Raw genomic sequence first — 16,089 nt, forward strand, 5'->3', positions numbered from 1 at the left:
TGTGTCACACCATGCCCGTCTCTGTGCTCCTGTGCCACACAGGGACAACTCTGCTGGCTTCTAGCAGGAGGCAGCACGGGAGAGCTGGAAGAGACAATTACTCAGCGAACACTCAAACCTCAAAGCTATCTCCCCAGCGGCGATGCTAGAAGTGCTATTTGAGTCATTTAAAAAGGGCTGGTGTCCACGAGCACGGCCTGCAGGGAATAACCCTGTTCCCTGGGAAAAGCACAGGAAACCTTTCCTATTCATAATGGCTGTTATTTCTCAGGGCTGGGAAAAGCTGGCAGCACAGGAGAGCCCAGGGCTGAGAAGAGCTGTCCCCTTGCTGCACGCTTCCCCAAGCCATACCTGCAGACACTGGCCATCCCCTGCTGCCAGCTTTCCACTGCCCCGATGCTCCCCGGACATACAGACACAGGCCACACATCTATGAGCTGCCCCACTCCAAGACAGAAGTGCAAACGTTCAGTCTGATATAACAGCTGTGGTAGCAGCAGTGAGAAGGAAGTGATTGGAGTTTGTTGTGGGCTTTGTTTATTTTGTTTTTTTAAGCTCATGAATTTCTTTCTGCAGCAAAAAAGGGGGCAGATCCCGTTTTACTTCATTAAAGAAATCTTCAAAGGCCACCCTGTACCTCCGATAGATTCCCAGCCACAAGCAGCAGAGCAAAACCAGGCTTGTTTAATTATTTAAGAATCTATGCCTGCACTCCCCCGCTGATGTTGCCAACTCAACTTCTGCCAAGAAAGACGCTTCCCAGCGTGGGGAATCAGGTGTGAAAATGAATGTGGAGAAGCTGCAAATGCTACCGACGGAGCGAGAGCCGGGCAGGGCTTCCCACGCAGGGAAGGGCAGATGCTGGGGACACTGGTGTCACACTGCAAGGAATGCTGTGAGGGTGGCAGCAATGGGAGCTGGCGAGAGTAGTGGACATCACAGGCAAGCTCATGCACAGGTTAGTGTTGCAGCCGGTGACCCCATCACCACACGCAGAGTACCTTGGAATAACCTACTTTGAAGTCTCAAATGCAGATAGGTCTTCTGCCCTGGGCTTGAGGCTAAACCAGCAAAATAAAACGAACACACAAAAAAATAAAATAAAATAAAAAAATCCTCTGTGACAGGAGCAATGTCAGGTCATTTGTGCAATCTGTACAGCTTGCCCAGAGTGCTGAAGTGCCCAGCAGCTTCCCAGGTGGGGCAGAGGGCTGGTATTACTGATGCATTTCTACACTACTATCCTCTTGTCCACCTCCCGTGTCCTGAACTTTCCTTTCCATCACAACTGCAAAGACAAAAGCCCTCCTGACCTCCCGAAGGCACGAACAAAAGCAGCCTGTAATTTCATTCTCTGATGTGCTTCACTAATAGACTGTTATTTAAAAACCTTTGCTCCTCTGGCTGAGATGCATGAGCCAGGCAGCCCAGGAACCCTCTGAGAGGCAGGGGAGAGGACTGCAGCTTCAGGAGGCAGCTGACCGCAGCCCCAGTTACAGGAATCTGTCAGGGGATCATCTCTAAGTGCCTGCCTAGGCACCTTCTTTAAGTGAGACATATGGGACCAGCAGCTTTCTATGACCATGTCTCAAAAAGGTCCAGTCAGAAGAAAAAAAAAATTAGCATCTTCTGTTTATGCTGAGGGCTCTGAGTATGGAGACATACTTTAACAAAGCTTAATGGGAGCAGAAAGCTTTTCAGATTCTACAGTGATGAAAAGGGTCTGTGAAGATTTTTATGTTCTTCTGTCTGGAAAGACAGGAACCCAAACAGTGTAGAGCTAACACTGGGAAGCTTGCAAACGAGATCCACTAGATTCATTTTCCTGCCCCAATTTAGTGACCATAAGTTCCCAGCCATGAAAATCAACATGAACTGATATTTTCAGACCCTTTTAGGGTTTGAAAACAACTCTCAACTGAGAGTAGCAAACAGGCAAAGATTTGTTTTTAAAACCTGTAATTGCTGCCACAACCTGCATGCCTGTGAAGCGTGCCATACAGACACAATCTTCCAAAAGCACACCTGCTAGCAAAAAGCCTGGGAAAAGCCTTTTCAGGTGTTTGGAGCTGACCACTACATCCCTGTGCACTGGTTATGGATGCATGCCCTGCCTCTCGTTAGAATGAGCCCAGCTGGGAGAACAGCAGAGCTACTAAGCTAAAGACAAAGGATCGGGCGTAAAAATAAAGAATGTCTTTTGTTGTGACCTTTCACGTGCGACTCCTGTGCTGGCAGACCCAGGCATCCCAGCTTTCTGGCTCAGTATTAATCCCAAAGCATTTTTACAGGCAAGTGGCTCCAGGGTCCAGCGCACAGGGAGCAGACACTCACACAAACCTTACTAGCAGAAGATTTTGCTGTTAGTATTTGAAGCTGCGCTACAGGTTACTTGAGAACAGACTAAATGATGGCGAGGCTTTTGGCTTTTTCTGCTGAGAGCTCACAAATCAGGAGTGTTTCTCCCCTTATTATTCCCCAGCCAAGCTGAAAACCACTTCTTTGTATTGCCCTTGGGGAACAGCTGAATAAGCAGGTAGGGCTTTTCCTGTTCTGAGGTCACTAGGGTGAACCCTTTAAACAGCATCCCTCTATAGCTTTTGTTAAGGTTCAGCAAGACAGGCAAAGCTCGAGAACTTTGCATCCCTTCACAGAGCACTGAAAGGACAAGGCTTGGTTGCAGTAAACATCAAACCATGCCGCAAACTCCCTGCGCCCTAGCTCAAAGCTAAGGAGCCAGGGAAGAAAGCCTAGATCGAACAATTTTATTATAAAAACTTGTGCAAAATATAGGAAGGCTTATTTTGTTGTCGTTTTAAAAGGATTTTGTCAGGCGAGATACAAACTGGAGCCCTCTGATACCTTTTTAATAGTGTTGTGCTTGCTGTTGCCTCGGCTGGCATTCTCGTTGTGCAATATATCCAGAGCTGTCTCTCTCTCCTTCAGCTTCAGCGCCTCGATTTCAGTCTTCAGCTCATTCAGCTGCTCCTGCAGGTGCTTGCTCTTCTCCATATACTCTACCCTAGCACACACAAACAGTCCTGGGTTAGCAGTGGCCTGGTGCACATGGTTATATTGTGGCAATCAATAACAGAGTCATCACAAAAAAAAAATTATCTTCAGCATTTAAAGTGTGTAGAACTGACAACATCAATTTACTACTTTCAGCTATTTGTTATCAAAAAGTGAACCCAGACACCTGACCTAGGAGCTGTAAGTCATGTTGCTATAAGGAAAAAAAGCAAAGCCAGGCTAGGGCAGCTAGATGATCTTTGTAAGTCTCCCCATTTTTGAGTGACAGATAAACATGATGCAATTAGAGCCCAGAATACTGTTTCAAGCAGCACTGCTCTACTCCTCTGCAACCTCTCCCCAGCTCACAGACTTATAGAGGGACAAATTCTTGTAGGCCATTTTCAAGGAAGAACTCTGATATACGAATTCTCACGTTTTAGAGGGATTTAATTTAAGAGGTATGAGAGCAAGCACTGCACCCAAAATAACAGGTAGCATCCCTGAGAAGGAGAAAGGTCTCCCAAAAATAGAAAGGAAAACATGCCAACAACAAAAAACTAGCCATCCTCAGGACTCAGCCTTACATGCCTTCTACAAAGGAGCATCTGCTAGAGACAAGTCACACCATGGCAGCCTGTACTTGTGATGAAATACTGCGACTGGGGTCAAAGTACCAGCAGACTAACAAGAACCCTTTCAGAGTGCCAAGATTTGTAGCAGCAAGGTTTAGCTCAGCACCCGAGGAATGGGAGCACTCCCAGAGAAGTCAGCGAGAGCCCATTATTGCTTTTATCATTTAGCAGAGCTGAGATCCTCTTGCTTAGAAGAGTGGGCTGACCTAGTTAGCAACCTGGGTACAGAACCAGGAATTACTGTGGTATTTTCAGATTTCATCCCTTTTTTCCTTCTGGCTTGAGGAAAAATTCTTAACCTCTGCCTCTGGAGTAGCGGTCTGTTATTTAACAAGCAGGAGAGGGTACACAGCAGAGGCAGAATCAAACACCCGGCGGGATCCGGGGTGCTTCACTGCAGCCCCAGGAAGTTACAACTGCAGCATTATGGCAGAGCCCTTCCAGCTTTGATCTGCTATCCAGTCAATGAACAAAGCACATTATTACTACTGAGATTAAAATCTGATCTGCTTTGATTTCTGCTAAATTTGTAATTTCGAAGGCTGCATTGAAACCCTCAGGAAAACACAAGATCAAAGCTCATAATCACATCCAAACTTGCTTGCGCATACTTTTTATATATAAACATGCCACAAATTCAAAGGAAAAGGGGTTAAAGCCCTAACACAGGACTGCAGCCCTCATTCCAGCCATCCTGACATGCTCTGGACATACAGCAAGCACACGAGCACCTGCCTGCAACAGTCCAGTATGCCAGCAGTCACACTGCTGTTAACTCTTTCTACCAACATAATTAAAGCCTACACAAGAGCTAGGTTTACCATACAGATGGGAACTGTCTGCTTGCGTGGCTGAGCATGCCTAAATTTGCCTTTAACCAGGTAGCAGAGATACAATCGTGACACCAGGTCCCCATCCAGAGGAATGGCCACCCAGCAGCTCCATCATGCTCTGAGCTGTTAGTAACCACCTGGTAAATGAAGCCCCACAAGGCTTCTCCCCCCTTCACCTCACACCAGGGCTCGTCTGAACGTAAAAGTCATGTTCTCCTTCCTGCAAACAGGGCACAGCCACAGCCAAACCCAGCCCTGGCTGGCAGCATGCCACCTACTTCTCCTTCTCGATCTCCATGGACAGCCTCTTCATGTCCGTATCCTTGAAGTCAAAGGACAGGCTCTCACTGATGAGGTTGAAGCTTGGCAGGTCGGTTGGCAGTGCTGTCGTGCTGGAGTTCATGGACTGCTGAAGAGAGAGAGGACAAATTAATCACTTTGGCCACACAGATGTTCCTACAGCAACTGTTCTGTAACATAGAGGTAAAACCTGAGCGATGCCTAAGCGCACAGTACAAGGTACTACTTTAGTAAGTGCAGTAAATTAAGTGCTTTAATAAAGTCTTGACTGCCCACACAGGTTTTGTCATTGCATCACTAAAGCTGCCTCTTGGGAGATTCCAGCAGCTTTTTAACCTTGAACTTAGTTTTAAAAGCACAGACTATGAACAGGGGCAGCGTGAGACCCTGTGTGACCAGAGTCCTGTCCAGCACTCCTCAAAGCATGGTCAAAAACCATGGTAATTCCAGAGGTTAACTGAGGGTGTCATTTCAGAAAGGTCCATGAAGATGCACTCGTACCCTTTTTTTTAATCTTTGCAGTAACTAATAGTTTCAAGCACTTAGGAATCATGGCCATCTCTCAGCTAAAAAAAAAAAATCTGTCACACCTGTAATAAATGAGCTTGTTATCAGTACAGGATGAGCATCCTGACTCAAATCATCACTCCAGTCTGTTAGATGAGGTCGCAAGCAGCAGCGCACATCAAGGGTGGTAGAGCAGCTTCAGACAGCAGATGACACGCATGGATCTGAGTCACAGCTGCTGCTGCCATGCCTGGCCCTTGCTTTAGACTGAAGGAATACAGCCTAGCACCCAAAAGTCACCCATCTCTCTGCTAGGAGTCTGTCCCTCTTTAAGGGATTCCTGTAACAAACCTGCCCGAATCAGGTTGGTGTTGGGGGATGGCAGGAGATGGCACTGCAGAGACAGGCTGGTCTGGCAGCAGTAGGGCAGAGGGTATCTGCCCCCAGGAGCTCGAGCTTTAGCTGGTAATTTCTTTCCCTTGTTTCGTCTATTTAGAACTGTTTGCAGCCTGCTCCGCTTCAGCAAGAACCACCGGTGTTATGGCTGGTGACAGATTTACACCACACAATAACCTCCTTCTTCACTCCCCACCAGCCTGGAATTCACAAACAGCTGAGGCTCATCCCCACTCCTGGACAAACCTGAGAGGGACAATTTCAGTTGTCCCACACTGAAATGCAAACATCTTGTACAAACACAAACAAGAAGGTGACCACAATTGCACTGTCTGGCCTGGAATGTTGCTGATAAGTCACACCGAAAGCTGCGAGGAAAACATCATTTCTTACTCCCTGTTTCAGGTTCTGCTAACACAGAACATGACCACATTAATTCTGTAGCACGTGCCATAAGGGATAGCTGAGTACCTAAATTCCTCTCTCTAAGGAGAGGGTACAGACCAGCAAAGGCATCTGCCTGATTTAAATACTTGCATCACATTGACATTCAAGTCCCTTCGCTACAAGGCACACAGGTTTACAAAGCTGCTCCCATGTGAGGTTCTACAGATGTGCAGGGGAACCAGGGCCATCCAAACCATCCTGCTGGCCTTAAAACAACCTTTAACATTTATAGCACATGGTTGTTCTGTTTAAACAATAAAAAAAAATGCTACAGCCCCAAACAACAGCAATAAGAGTTGAGCAGGAACTGCATTCAGTTGCTTCAGTCATCAAGTCCTGATGCCCATTTCTCAGGGTTACTGCTGCTACTTCCTCCCTTCTCCTCAGCACAGCTCTTTCATGAAGCAACAAAAAACTGATGGAGAAGTACGAGAGCAGCAGCAGTGAGGAAGCGTAAGGATGGAACAAAGAAAGAACATGCTGAGTGCTTTCAAAGGCACAGGCTCAGCATCTGGAGCAAAGCACTTCCCAGCCATTTGTGATCATATTGGGCAAGTCTTGCATGAGGCACAGGAATTTTCAGTCGAGGGAACATGAGATGTCACTGGGGCATCGGATGACAAAGGGGACACAGAGCTTTTGCCTTATGTGGTTCCTCACCTGGAACAAAATGCATAACCCTGTTATTACATTAAAGCAATTTCCTGCAGTTAATAGAGGCAAGCACCATGCTGACAGCAGCCATCCCTCTGGGGAATAAAGCAAATGAGATGGACGATATGAGGGAAGCACAGAGCAAGCCATGTCATAAGGCTTTCCCCACAGGGAGAGCTCCTCCTGCTGCTGCCGCTGCCTTCACTTGCTACTTGAAGACTTGGGCAGGCCCAGGACAGGGACTTCATACTTCAAAGAATCACAGATGAGATGACTGCCTTTAGTCTTGCTGTGAGTGGTACCTGAATGGCAATGAAGGAGGCAGGAGGCACTGCCAAGTCAGTAAAGAATGAATTGTTCTCCCAGCCTTGCCGGCCTGAGACTCAGGTTTGCTTTTTCCTTCTCATGCATCATCCACCACCACCATCACAAAAGCAGTTTTGGCTTCAAGGTCTAAAAAGACACCTGAACAAGCTTTAAAAAGCCAGTACAAGGGACTGGAAAATTACCAAAGAAAAATTTTAACTGCTTCTTGTCATTTCTATAACACATCCATCCTCTCCTCCCTTCCTCTTTTGCTTGTTTCCCAGGAGGGAGTTTCTGGCTTGCTCTCCATGCCAGGGGACTACAGCACAAACTCTGGGAGAAAGGAAAATAACAAGCTCAGCGTTACACCCTCATTAAGGAAGAGAAGAGCTGGAATCTGGTACTGTCTGGCAGAGCTGCCATTCACCTGAGGGACACCAGCCTCCCAGCAGCAGCTTTCAAAACCCTCCATCCCTCAGGCCACTTTGGGCTCATTCCCTCCCTCCTACTGCGCCTGCCCAGCACGGTCCCTTCAACCGAATCCTGTGCAGGAGCAGCACTTCAGCACATCTCACTCATCCATCCCAAAGCACTCACATGGCAGAGTGAGGAGAGATGCTACAAAGGAAGAGAGACGTGAGACAGGTGCAACAAGGGACGGAGATGGGGTGCTTCACACACAAGGGCCCAGCAAGGTACTGTCACATGGATATGGGTCTAACGGTCACAAGGTAGCCAGCTGGCCTTAGAGAAGCAACAGACATTGCATCTGTGTGATGCAGTGCTGCTCCCAAGGCTGGGAGGGGGCAAGAACTGTGAGAGGGGACTCTGTCATCTAAATGGGGAGAGAAAAAGGCAAGCCACAGCTCTTTGAGGAAAGGAGAGGATACAGCACTGTGTGTCTGGAGGCGGCAGCTCTGCACAGATTGCCTCCAGGACAGATGCAGCTGGAGGGGTGGAGCTGAGCTCCATGCAATCCTGCACTACCTCCTGCAATTAGGCTTTAACTCCACAGGCAGGAATACAGCCACGCTGCTGATTGCTAGTGCGGGCAGCACAGGGATTCATGCACAAGAGCTCACTAGCTGTGGTTCTGCACGTTTGACTAAGGATGAGCACAGCCATGTGAGGGAACCTGGATGTGAGTGCTCTGCCCAGACAGCAGCACCGGGCCGATGTGGCCGTTCAGTAGGTTTTCAACAAGTATGCTCCAAGCTGTCAGTAAATTAAACTCAGAATTCAAGAACTGGTGGATCCCAGAAACCTGCAGCAACATAAGGAGCTCTCCAAAGATAAGGTTTATAAAGCATCAAGCCTTACAGCACTTGACTGAAGGCCCTGAGGCTAAAAACACCCGACTATTTTCCATCACTGCTGTTTCCTAAACGCTTCTGAATGTTTTTGCAGGGATCTTCAGAGAATCTGGATGAAAAGCTTCTTCATTGTTAGCCCTCTTCAATCCGCTTCTCAAAAGTATTAAGGGGAGGGGGGGGAAGGAGCTCACACATACAAATCGAAACTTCAGTACTAGACAGGTCAGTAACTCCCATATATGTCTGACAACCTGAAGATGTCAAGTTCTTCCCCCCTTCACCTCTCTGGACAAAGGGCCGCAGAAGAAGCAGTCATGGCCGGTGCAAGCAGCAGGGAAGGAGAACCTGATGGCTTTTGCAGGTCCTGCAGCACAATTAGGGAAGCCGAGGAAAGGAACTGCCAGACAGAATGGGAGCAGTGGTCTTTTAGTCTGGTGTTTCAGTCCCTGGCAGCAATCAGGACCAGATGCTTCAGAGGAAGGTGTGAAATCCTCTTAACGGGCAATTACAGAATACTCCCCCTTCAATGAAGTTGGTTTTTCAGCACATAGATGCACAGCGATCAGTTTATGCCTAAGAATGAATTCACAGATTTGGAACAATGGTCATCCTTCCTAACAAGTATCAGACCATTCTCAGTTTTGCATTTAACCCTATTTTAAAAGCTCTTACAGAGCTGGTCCTCTCCACATGCAAAGCACAGCACATTTGTTAGATTAGTTTACAGTTTGCTGCCTTTAATTCCATCAGCAGCTCCCTAGCCTTTGTAGAATAAAGCACGATAGATAGGGGGAAAAAGGAGACCAAAGCATTCTGGTGGACAAATTACTTTGATGAAAAGGGCAAGTGCTCCTACGTATTACAGAACAGCTGCTAAGCAATACAGCGAGATTGTTCATACCCCTCTACTGATGGGATGGAGACACAAGACTGCTCCAGGCTACAGAGGACGCCACAGTTACTGTCTGGAAACCAGCAGTGACAATACAGATCATTCTTACCGTGTAGGATGACTTGCTTGTGATTTCCAAAAGCTTCTGCTTTGCTCTCCGCTCAGACTCTCGAGCCTCCTGAAGGTCCTGCTTTAGCTGATCAGCCTCCTTTGCCCTACCAAGGAAGAACAGCAAATGGCAATGTTAGATCCAAGTCTGGAGGCTGATAAACAGGATTACAGCATAGGTGTAAAACAGGTAGAGAGCTATCCCTTAAAAAGGCCTAAACTAAGAAATCATTTGGGTAAGGGAAACACTGGAACCTCTGACATGTGGGACACTAATTAGCACAGAAATCCACGCCACAGAAGGACAGCTCTGGCATGAGTTCTGTGTGAGCAGCAATAAACAAAGCTAAGGGCTGAAGCAGCACATCAGAATGACAGAAGAGGAAAAAACACCTTCAAAAGGTAAGGAAGGCTCACCTTCAGCAGGAAAGGCAGTTTTCTGACTGGCAAGCCTCTACTAGCAACTACTTACTACATCCAAAAAGCCTCCATCCAAGCACCCAAGATCACACCACTTCGCCCTCCTGCAGGGCCCAGCTTTTCTAGAACAAGTATCCAGACTTGAGCATTAAGGGGTCCCAAGGAACCCCCACCAGGTGGAAGCCAAAGGAGATAAGGAAGCTTTCTCTGCTGAATAGAAATTTGAGCAGGGATTCCACAAGTTAAAGATCAAGGCAAAAAGAGACGGACAAGGGCAGCATTTGTCCACTCAGAAGGGCTGAAAACAACCAAGCTCACATGGAAAGGAGTAACCAGGTGGAAGGGAACAAGAATGATCTTTTTCTTGCTCACTATCAAATGCATTGTGAGAGCTGAGTTCTGGTATCAATAGGGCAGCAATATCAGTTCTATCAAGAGACAAAGACTTGAGGAGCTAAGGAGATCTCAGAGCTAATCTGAAACACAAACCTTACAACTGATAAGGAGAACTAAACAGGAGAGGAGGAAAAAAAAGGGACAAAGAATACAGCAAATGTGGAACTAACATTAAGAAGAAGAAAAAAAGAAAACAAAACCAGCTGTTATTAATGTTGTCAAACACTCCTGAGAATGCAGTAGGTGTGCACAGAAATCACCCAAAAGTTGAGCTGCCTTCAGCTGTTGCTGTCAGGGTGTGAAAGGCAGAGCACCAGGGCCCTCTATGTGATGTCCCCTTTCCCTGTTCCTTTCACCACAACGTCATCCTTCCAAAGAAGGCTTCAGAGGAGGGATGTCAGCTCTAATCCAGAGAAAGATCAGGGCCACCACTGTTCTACCCGTACCATTTCCTATATGCAGGGATAGCCTAGCTGTGGCAAGCAGCAAAACAGAGAGAAACCAGCTAAGCCTGGGGATCAGCTGCTGTTGTGCATGCAGGGGAGGCCAAGGACTCACTGCAAACTCTGGACTAACTGTGAGCCACAGTTTCGCTAAGTCAGGAGGGGGCTGGAAAGCAAAGCAGAGACAGCTGCAAGGTTGTACCCTCTGACCTCCTCTCCGACTCCTCCGCCATTTTCAGTGCCAACATCTCTGCTTCTAGCACCTTCTGTTCCATCAGTCGCTTCTCCTCCTCCGTCCGGATGGCCGTGGCTTTGATTCGCTGCATCTCTTGCTCAGCCTCTGCTGCTTTCTGAGCCAGGAGCTTGGCCTCCTCCTCTGTGATCTGAGCCTTCTCAGCCAGCAAATCAGCTGTCTCTTCAGACCTCATCTGAGAATAAACACATGTTAAGCCAGCAAGCACACAATGTCTCCTCAAATGTGCTCTTCAGCCTGGAGCAGGGCCCCGAGCTGAACGTTCCATATGATCACCGTGGCTCATCGAGTCCACTCCCCCCCTCTTCCATGAAGGCCTGCAGCCTCCTGCAGCCAAAACCTGGATGCAGCCAGGCTCCGTCCCAACTCATTCTCCTTTGTGCTCCTGCCTCAGCAGACCGTCTGGATGCAATAAGCTCCATCTAGCCTCCTGATCACCACCCACCAGTGACAGTTTGAGAACAGCCATAGGATTGTCACAACTCAAATGCATTAGCAGTGGAAAGAGTCAGGAACAGCTGCAGTGCCTCGAGAAACAGCTGCCCAGAGACTTACCAGGGCCTCGTTGGCCATTGTTGCTTCTTCCTTTAATTGCATCAGCCTTCTCTCCAGCTCATCCCTTGTCCTTTCAGCCTCTTCCCTCATTTGCTTCTCTCGGGCCAGGCGCTGTCGTTCCATCTGGGGAAAAGAGACATGAATTAGAAATACTTTTCTCAGGGCTAAAGAGAGTTGTTACTTGAGGGCTTGAACACAAGACTGCACTGCCTCCTTCTCTGCTTGTCAACGAGGGGGGACTTCGCTAAATGGGGATGATGTGAACATACTCTGGTCACACCATACTAAGCATGCTGCTCCCTCTCTCCCTGTTCCTGCACCAATCCTGAGGCAATCTCCTCTTCTCTGGGCAGGCTGCTGCCCCACACGCTGCTGCAAATGGTTACATCCCCAGACAGCAGTTTGCTGCACCAGCTCACAGGGCAGGCTCCAGCAAGCAGGGTCCCCAGAGCTCTTCCTAGAATTACTTATGGCAAGCTGAACAACCAGCCAGACTGGGCTTAAGGACAGTCTAAGGGCAGTTTCAGACCATCAAATTCTGACACAGAGTCAGGAAGGAGTTTGAAGGACGTGGCTAACTGTTACTTTCAGTCAGACACAAACACAAATCTACCCCAGCACACTAGACACCTCACTTACAGATGGGGAGGCCACACCATCTTTATCAGTTCCTAGGGACAACAAACCATCTCCCTCCAGCTGTAAGAGATCTGCAAGAAACAGCAATGCTTCCCCAGGTGGGGAAAAGCCAAGCTATGTGGGACAACCCCCCGGAATCCTCTCACCTCTTCCCACCTCTTGTGCACCATACACTGCCTCTCTGCTAACCAACCACAGAAAGGTTGCCATCGGGCTAATTAACAACCAAGCTAAACCACTCCAGCACCAGGGATATGGGTACATTATAAATATCCATGCTACACCCAGGGCTTGGAGCACTGCATAGGCCACCTGCCAGGTTTAATAACGGAAATAAGTGTGACAAGACACATTTCTCAGCTCCTTGGACACCAACAGTGTTCTGAAAGCAGGATACCCACGGCTCTAATGGCTCGGCTTCCTTCTATTAGAGGTTCTCTTCATCAATTAGCATTATGGTCTGCATCTCACTCAGGCCTTCCATTAACAAGAAGTCCTGATGTAAAGGGATTGTTTGGAATCGGTTAACAACGGTGGATCCTGAAGGGAGGACAGTGTGCAAGACAGCACAGTGGCTTGCTTGGGAAAGCAGCCACCCAAGCAGAAGCCTGATCCCTTCTGTAAAGCGCAACTGCTCTGAATTTGGGAGCTCCTTGGAAGCAGTAAGCTCTTGCCTGCTCTCAGCATCCATGCATCACTCCATCACCTCTTCTAGCAGCCCAACACAAGATCTCACCTCCAGCTTCTGTTACCCAAACACTTCAAAAAACTCACAAAATTGCAAGACCTGCCCCTGAAGGCACCAGCACTTGGACACCATGTTGCTCCTTCTTGAAGGACCTTTTGCTCCACTAATGGCAACTTCTTTCCAACCAGAGGAATCTCTGCAGGAAGCAAAAAGCCCCTCTCCCCTAGGAGCTGGCCCACCTGCCCTTGCAGTGTGACTCATGTTCTGTCCTCTCCTGCCACTCCTGAAGCTGCAGGAAGGAGAGCTGTGTCAGGTGGTGCCTGCAAGACAACTCACACCAACCCAGGCCAATCCTGGCTTCAACACTGAGTAGTCCAACACTCTGCAAACACGTTCAAAACCAAACGAAGTGCATCAAATTTGAAGTCCTTTGACAGTAAGACTCTCCTGGTGCAACTAAGTGCTTCGGTTTCTTCTGCTGCTATCTAGTGGCTTTGGTATGGAAGGGACATATTTATATTCTAAGCAGCAGTATTCAGATTAGCTGTGTGGGTTTCAGTGAGTAGAAAAGGTCTACGAGCAGAAAACAATGATTCATACAATCCAATTTGCTGATATATACTCATTGGCTACACACTGCTGCCTCCAAAGAGCCGTTTTTGCTGCCTGGGCTGACCTGCAGCAGATAAAGGAGGCCAGTGTTGAATTAGCATGCAGGCTGCACCCCCCGAAATGTCGGCGTGCATTCCATCACCATGTAATTAGAAAATGAGACTAAGAACCACGACAAAACACAGCTCCCCCTCACAGCCCCTGCTTTAATTACAACCAGCCACCCCAACACACTACATCTTTTTAGCTGCAGAGCTCAGGAAAAAAGTGAGCTCAGAGCTCAGGAAAGGTGCACCCACACTTCTGGGACACCCAGATATGCTCATCCCTCCCATCCTCCCAGTTCTGCTCCTGAGTGTGGGGGCTGGACTTGGGCTGTCACCAAGCCACAGAGCCAAGTGGAGAATGGCACTGCAGAAGCAGGCTGCTATAAAGAGACGTTCAACCTTCCCTCAAAGCTGCTCCATGTGCTTGATGTCAGTCTGGAGACTGTTCCTCCCCAAGTTCATTTGCATTCCCAATTCTCGCTCATGGCCTGTTTACTGGAGATGTCTCTCACCTGCTTCCTGGCTTTCTCCTCCCTGGCCTGTGCTTTCATCTGCTGCACCTCCAATGAGTCGGCCTTTCTCCTCCTCATGAAGAGATCGTGGTTTCCAATACACAGCTGAAGAATCTACTCCAGTCAAAGGTGAAGAGAGGAGAGAAAAAGCTGTATGCGTGATGATGATGAGGTGGTTTCTACTCCTGACACAAACAACTAGGTTTGATGCTTATAAGCACTTCCCTCCACCGAACCCAAGATCTATGAGCTCTCGTACCCAACGTGAAGGGCAGGGAGCCATCAGCTCTTTGCAGAAACCAATTTTCTGTGCAGCCAACACAGCACGGATCTGGCAAGTATTATACCAACCCTGAGGAGGCATTAGGCCAAATAGTAAAACAGCCTTCTACAGCTTCAGCCAGCTCCCCTGCTCTCACTACCCCCCCTTTCTTTAGGTTCAAGATTAACTTCCACCTTCTCCCAACATGATGCTTAAAAGCACTGAGATGGAAAAAAAAAAAAGAAGAAAAAATATTTTCCACCTTGGGTGAGGCTACACACAGAGGGCTTATCAAAAGTGACCTTGTACACCTTCAGATAGCTTTGCTGAAGGGTTTTGAGCATCTATGTTATTTCTTCTGATACTAAAGGAGAAGGACAAGGAAGTGGTAATACTAGGGAGAGACAGCAAAGCAAAGGCAGTGGTACACAGAGGATGGAAATCTCAGGTTATTTTTCAGCAATGGAAGAGCTTCTAAGCTCCAATTCTTTTAGAAAAGGGATGGATTCACATGTCTGTGTTTCATTTCACAGATTATGAGTGACTCCTCTGCAGTCAGCACTACGAACCTGAATGAGGCCTTTGTGAGAAAGCCCCACTTCCCTGTGCACATGGGTACAGCACACATATAGGACAGCCTACAGCCAGGACAACAAAGTCCCCCTCCCTCTCTTATAAGGATGGGAAACATATCCCCTTCTGCCTTCTGAATATCCGTTGTGCACTTTAACAGTGCACAGGTGCTTCAGCACCAGGATCAAAGCCCCAAAGCCAAATGGACACCTAATCTAGAATACTAGCTAAAGCTGATCTCCAACACAGACAGTTAAACACAGTTCCTGCTGTCCCTGTGCAAGCAGAGCATCCTGAGCAGGGTTCAGCCTTGAAAAACCCAGGGCTGCAACACTGACAACGGTGCCTCCCAAAAGTGGGAGGCCTAAAGCCACAGGGTGGAATGGAGAAGAGCAAGAGAAGAAAAGGAATGTGGAGCAAAAATCAGGGTTAGGAGAAAGTTTTACTTACAATGTGCTTCTGCCATGCAGGTCAGATGCAACCTGAGAGCTCAGAAAGGGAGCACAAAAAGACAGGAGAGGGGGAGAGGTTCTGTGAACGAGCATGGCTTCATCTTCCCTTTTCTCTTCTAGAGGCTATGACAGAATAACAACTGTGGTACCAAGTCACATCTACAGTCCATCCAGTCCAGCACATTGCCTATGACTTCTTGAAGGAAAAGCCCCAAAAGAGCATTGTCTTGTACTGCCTGCAGAACCTACTGCTAGAGTAATTTTCGTTGCCTCTGCCTGTAGACTTACCAGCTTATTCACACGCAGCTTTGATGAATTGAATTTGAACACATCGATCTTTTTGTCCAATGGCTTAATTGTAAACTGAAAGGGAAAAAATAGAGACAGACAAAATTATCAGAGAGCTCTGCACTTAATAGTAACACGGCTATAAAAGTCTTACCAAAAGCTTTAGCTCAGAGGAGGTCAGCAGTGTCAGACAAACAAGGCTGAGAGCTGTCCCTGTGGCTTTTAGCCAAGCAAGGGAACTAGAGTCAAAAGCAACCAAGGAGACAACTGCTCCTGGCCAGAAAAAGAGGAGCATCACATGGAAACAACAAGCATAATGCCCATCTCCAGGCCGCAATGCCCAACAGTGGGCAGCCTCTGCAGGGCACCTTGCATAGGGCAGAGACAGATCCACAGCCTCCCAGATTGAGACAAGAAACTCCTTTCCTGAAAGCTGTAGAGAACTGAGGAAGGCCACAAGAAAATCTTGACACCTCTGAATAGAGGAAGAACCAGCTCAGCCATGTGATGGAGGGCTGAAATAGAAACATGGAAACATGAGCAGCT

The 16,089-nt window shown here is 47.9% G+C and overlaps 1 protein-coding gene across 6 annotated transcripts in view; it reads right to left on the reverse strand.

Annotated features, from left to right (window-relative positions):
* NF2 (neurofibromin 2) overlaps positions 1-16,089 on the reverse strand; it is a 41,203-nt gene that overhangs the window by 5,643 nt on the left and 19,471 nt on the right. The window contains exons 9-16 of one of the 6 annotated variants that reach the window (XM_046901084.1): positions 15,544-15,618; positions 13,969-14,082; positions 11,471-11,593; positions 10,873-11,090; positions 9,405-9,510; positions 4,759-4,886; positions 2,863-3,022; positions 1,017-1,061 (exon numbers count right to left, since the gene is read on the reverse strand). In XM_046901084.1, coding sequence (XP_046757040.1) covers positions 1,026-1,061; positions 2,863-3,022; positions 4,759-4,886; positions 9,405-9,510; positions 10,873-11,090; positions 11,471-11,593; positions 13,969-14,082; positions 15,544-15,618 — 960 coding nt within the window. In that variant the 3' untranslated portion in view covers positions 1,017-1,025. 6 annotated transcript variants of the gene reach the window in all.

This window comes from Gallus gallus, chromosome 15 (genome assembly GCF_016699485.2).
Source record: "Gallus gallus isolate bGalGal1 chromosome 15, bGalGal1.mat.broiler.GRCg7b, whole genome shotgun sequence".
NCBI classification, from domain to species: domain Eukaryota; kingdom Metazoa; phylum Chordata; class Aves; order Galliformes; family Phasianidae; genus Gallus; species Gallus gallus.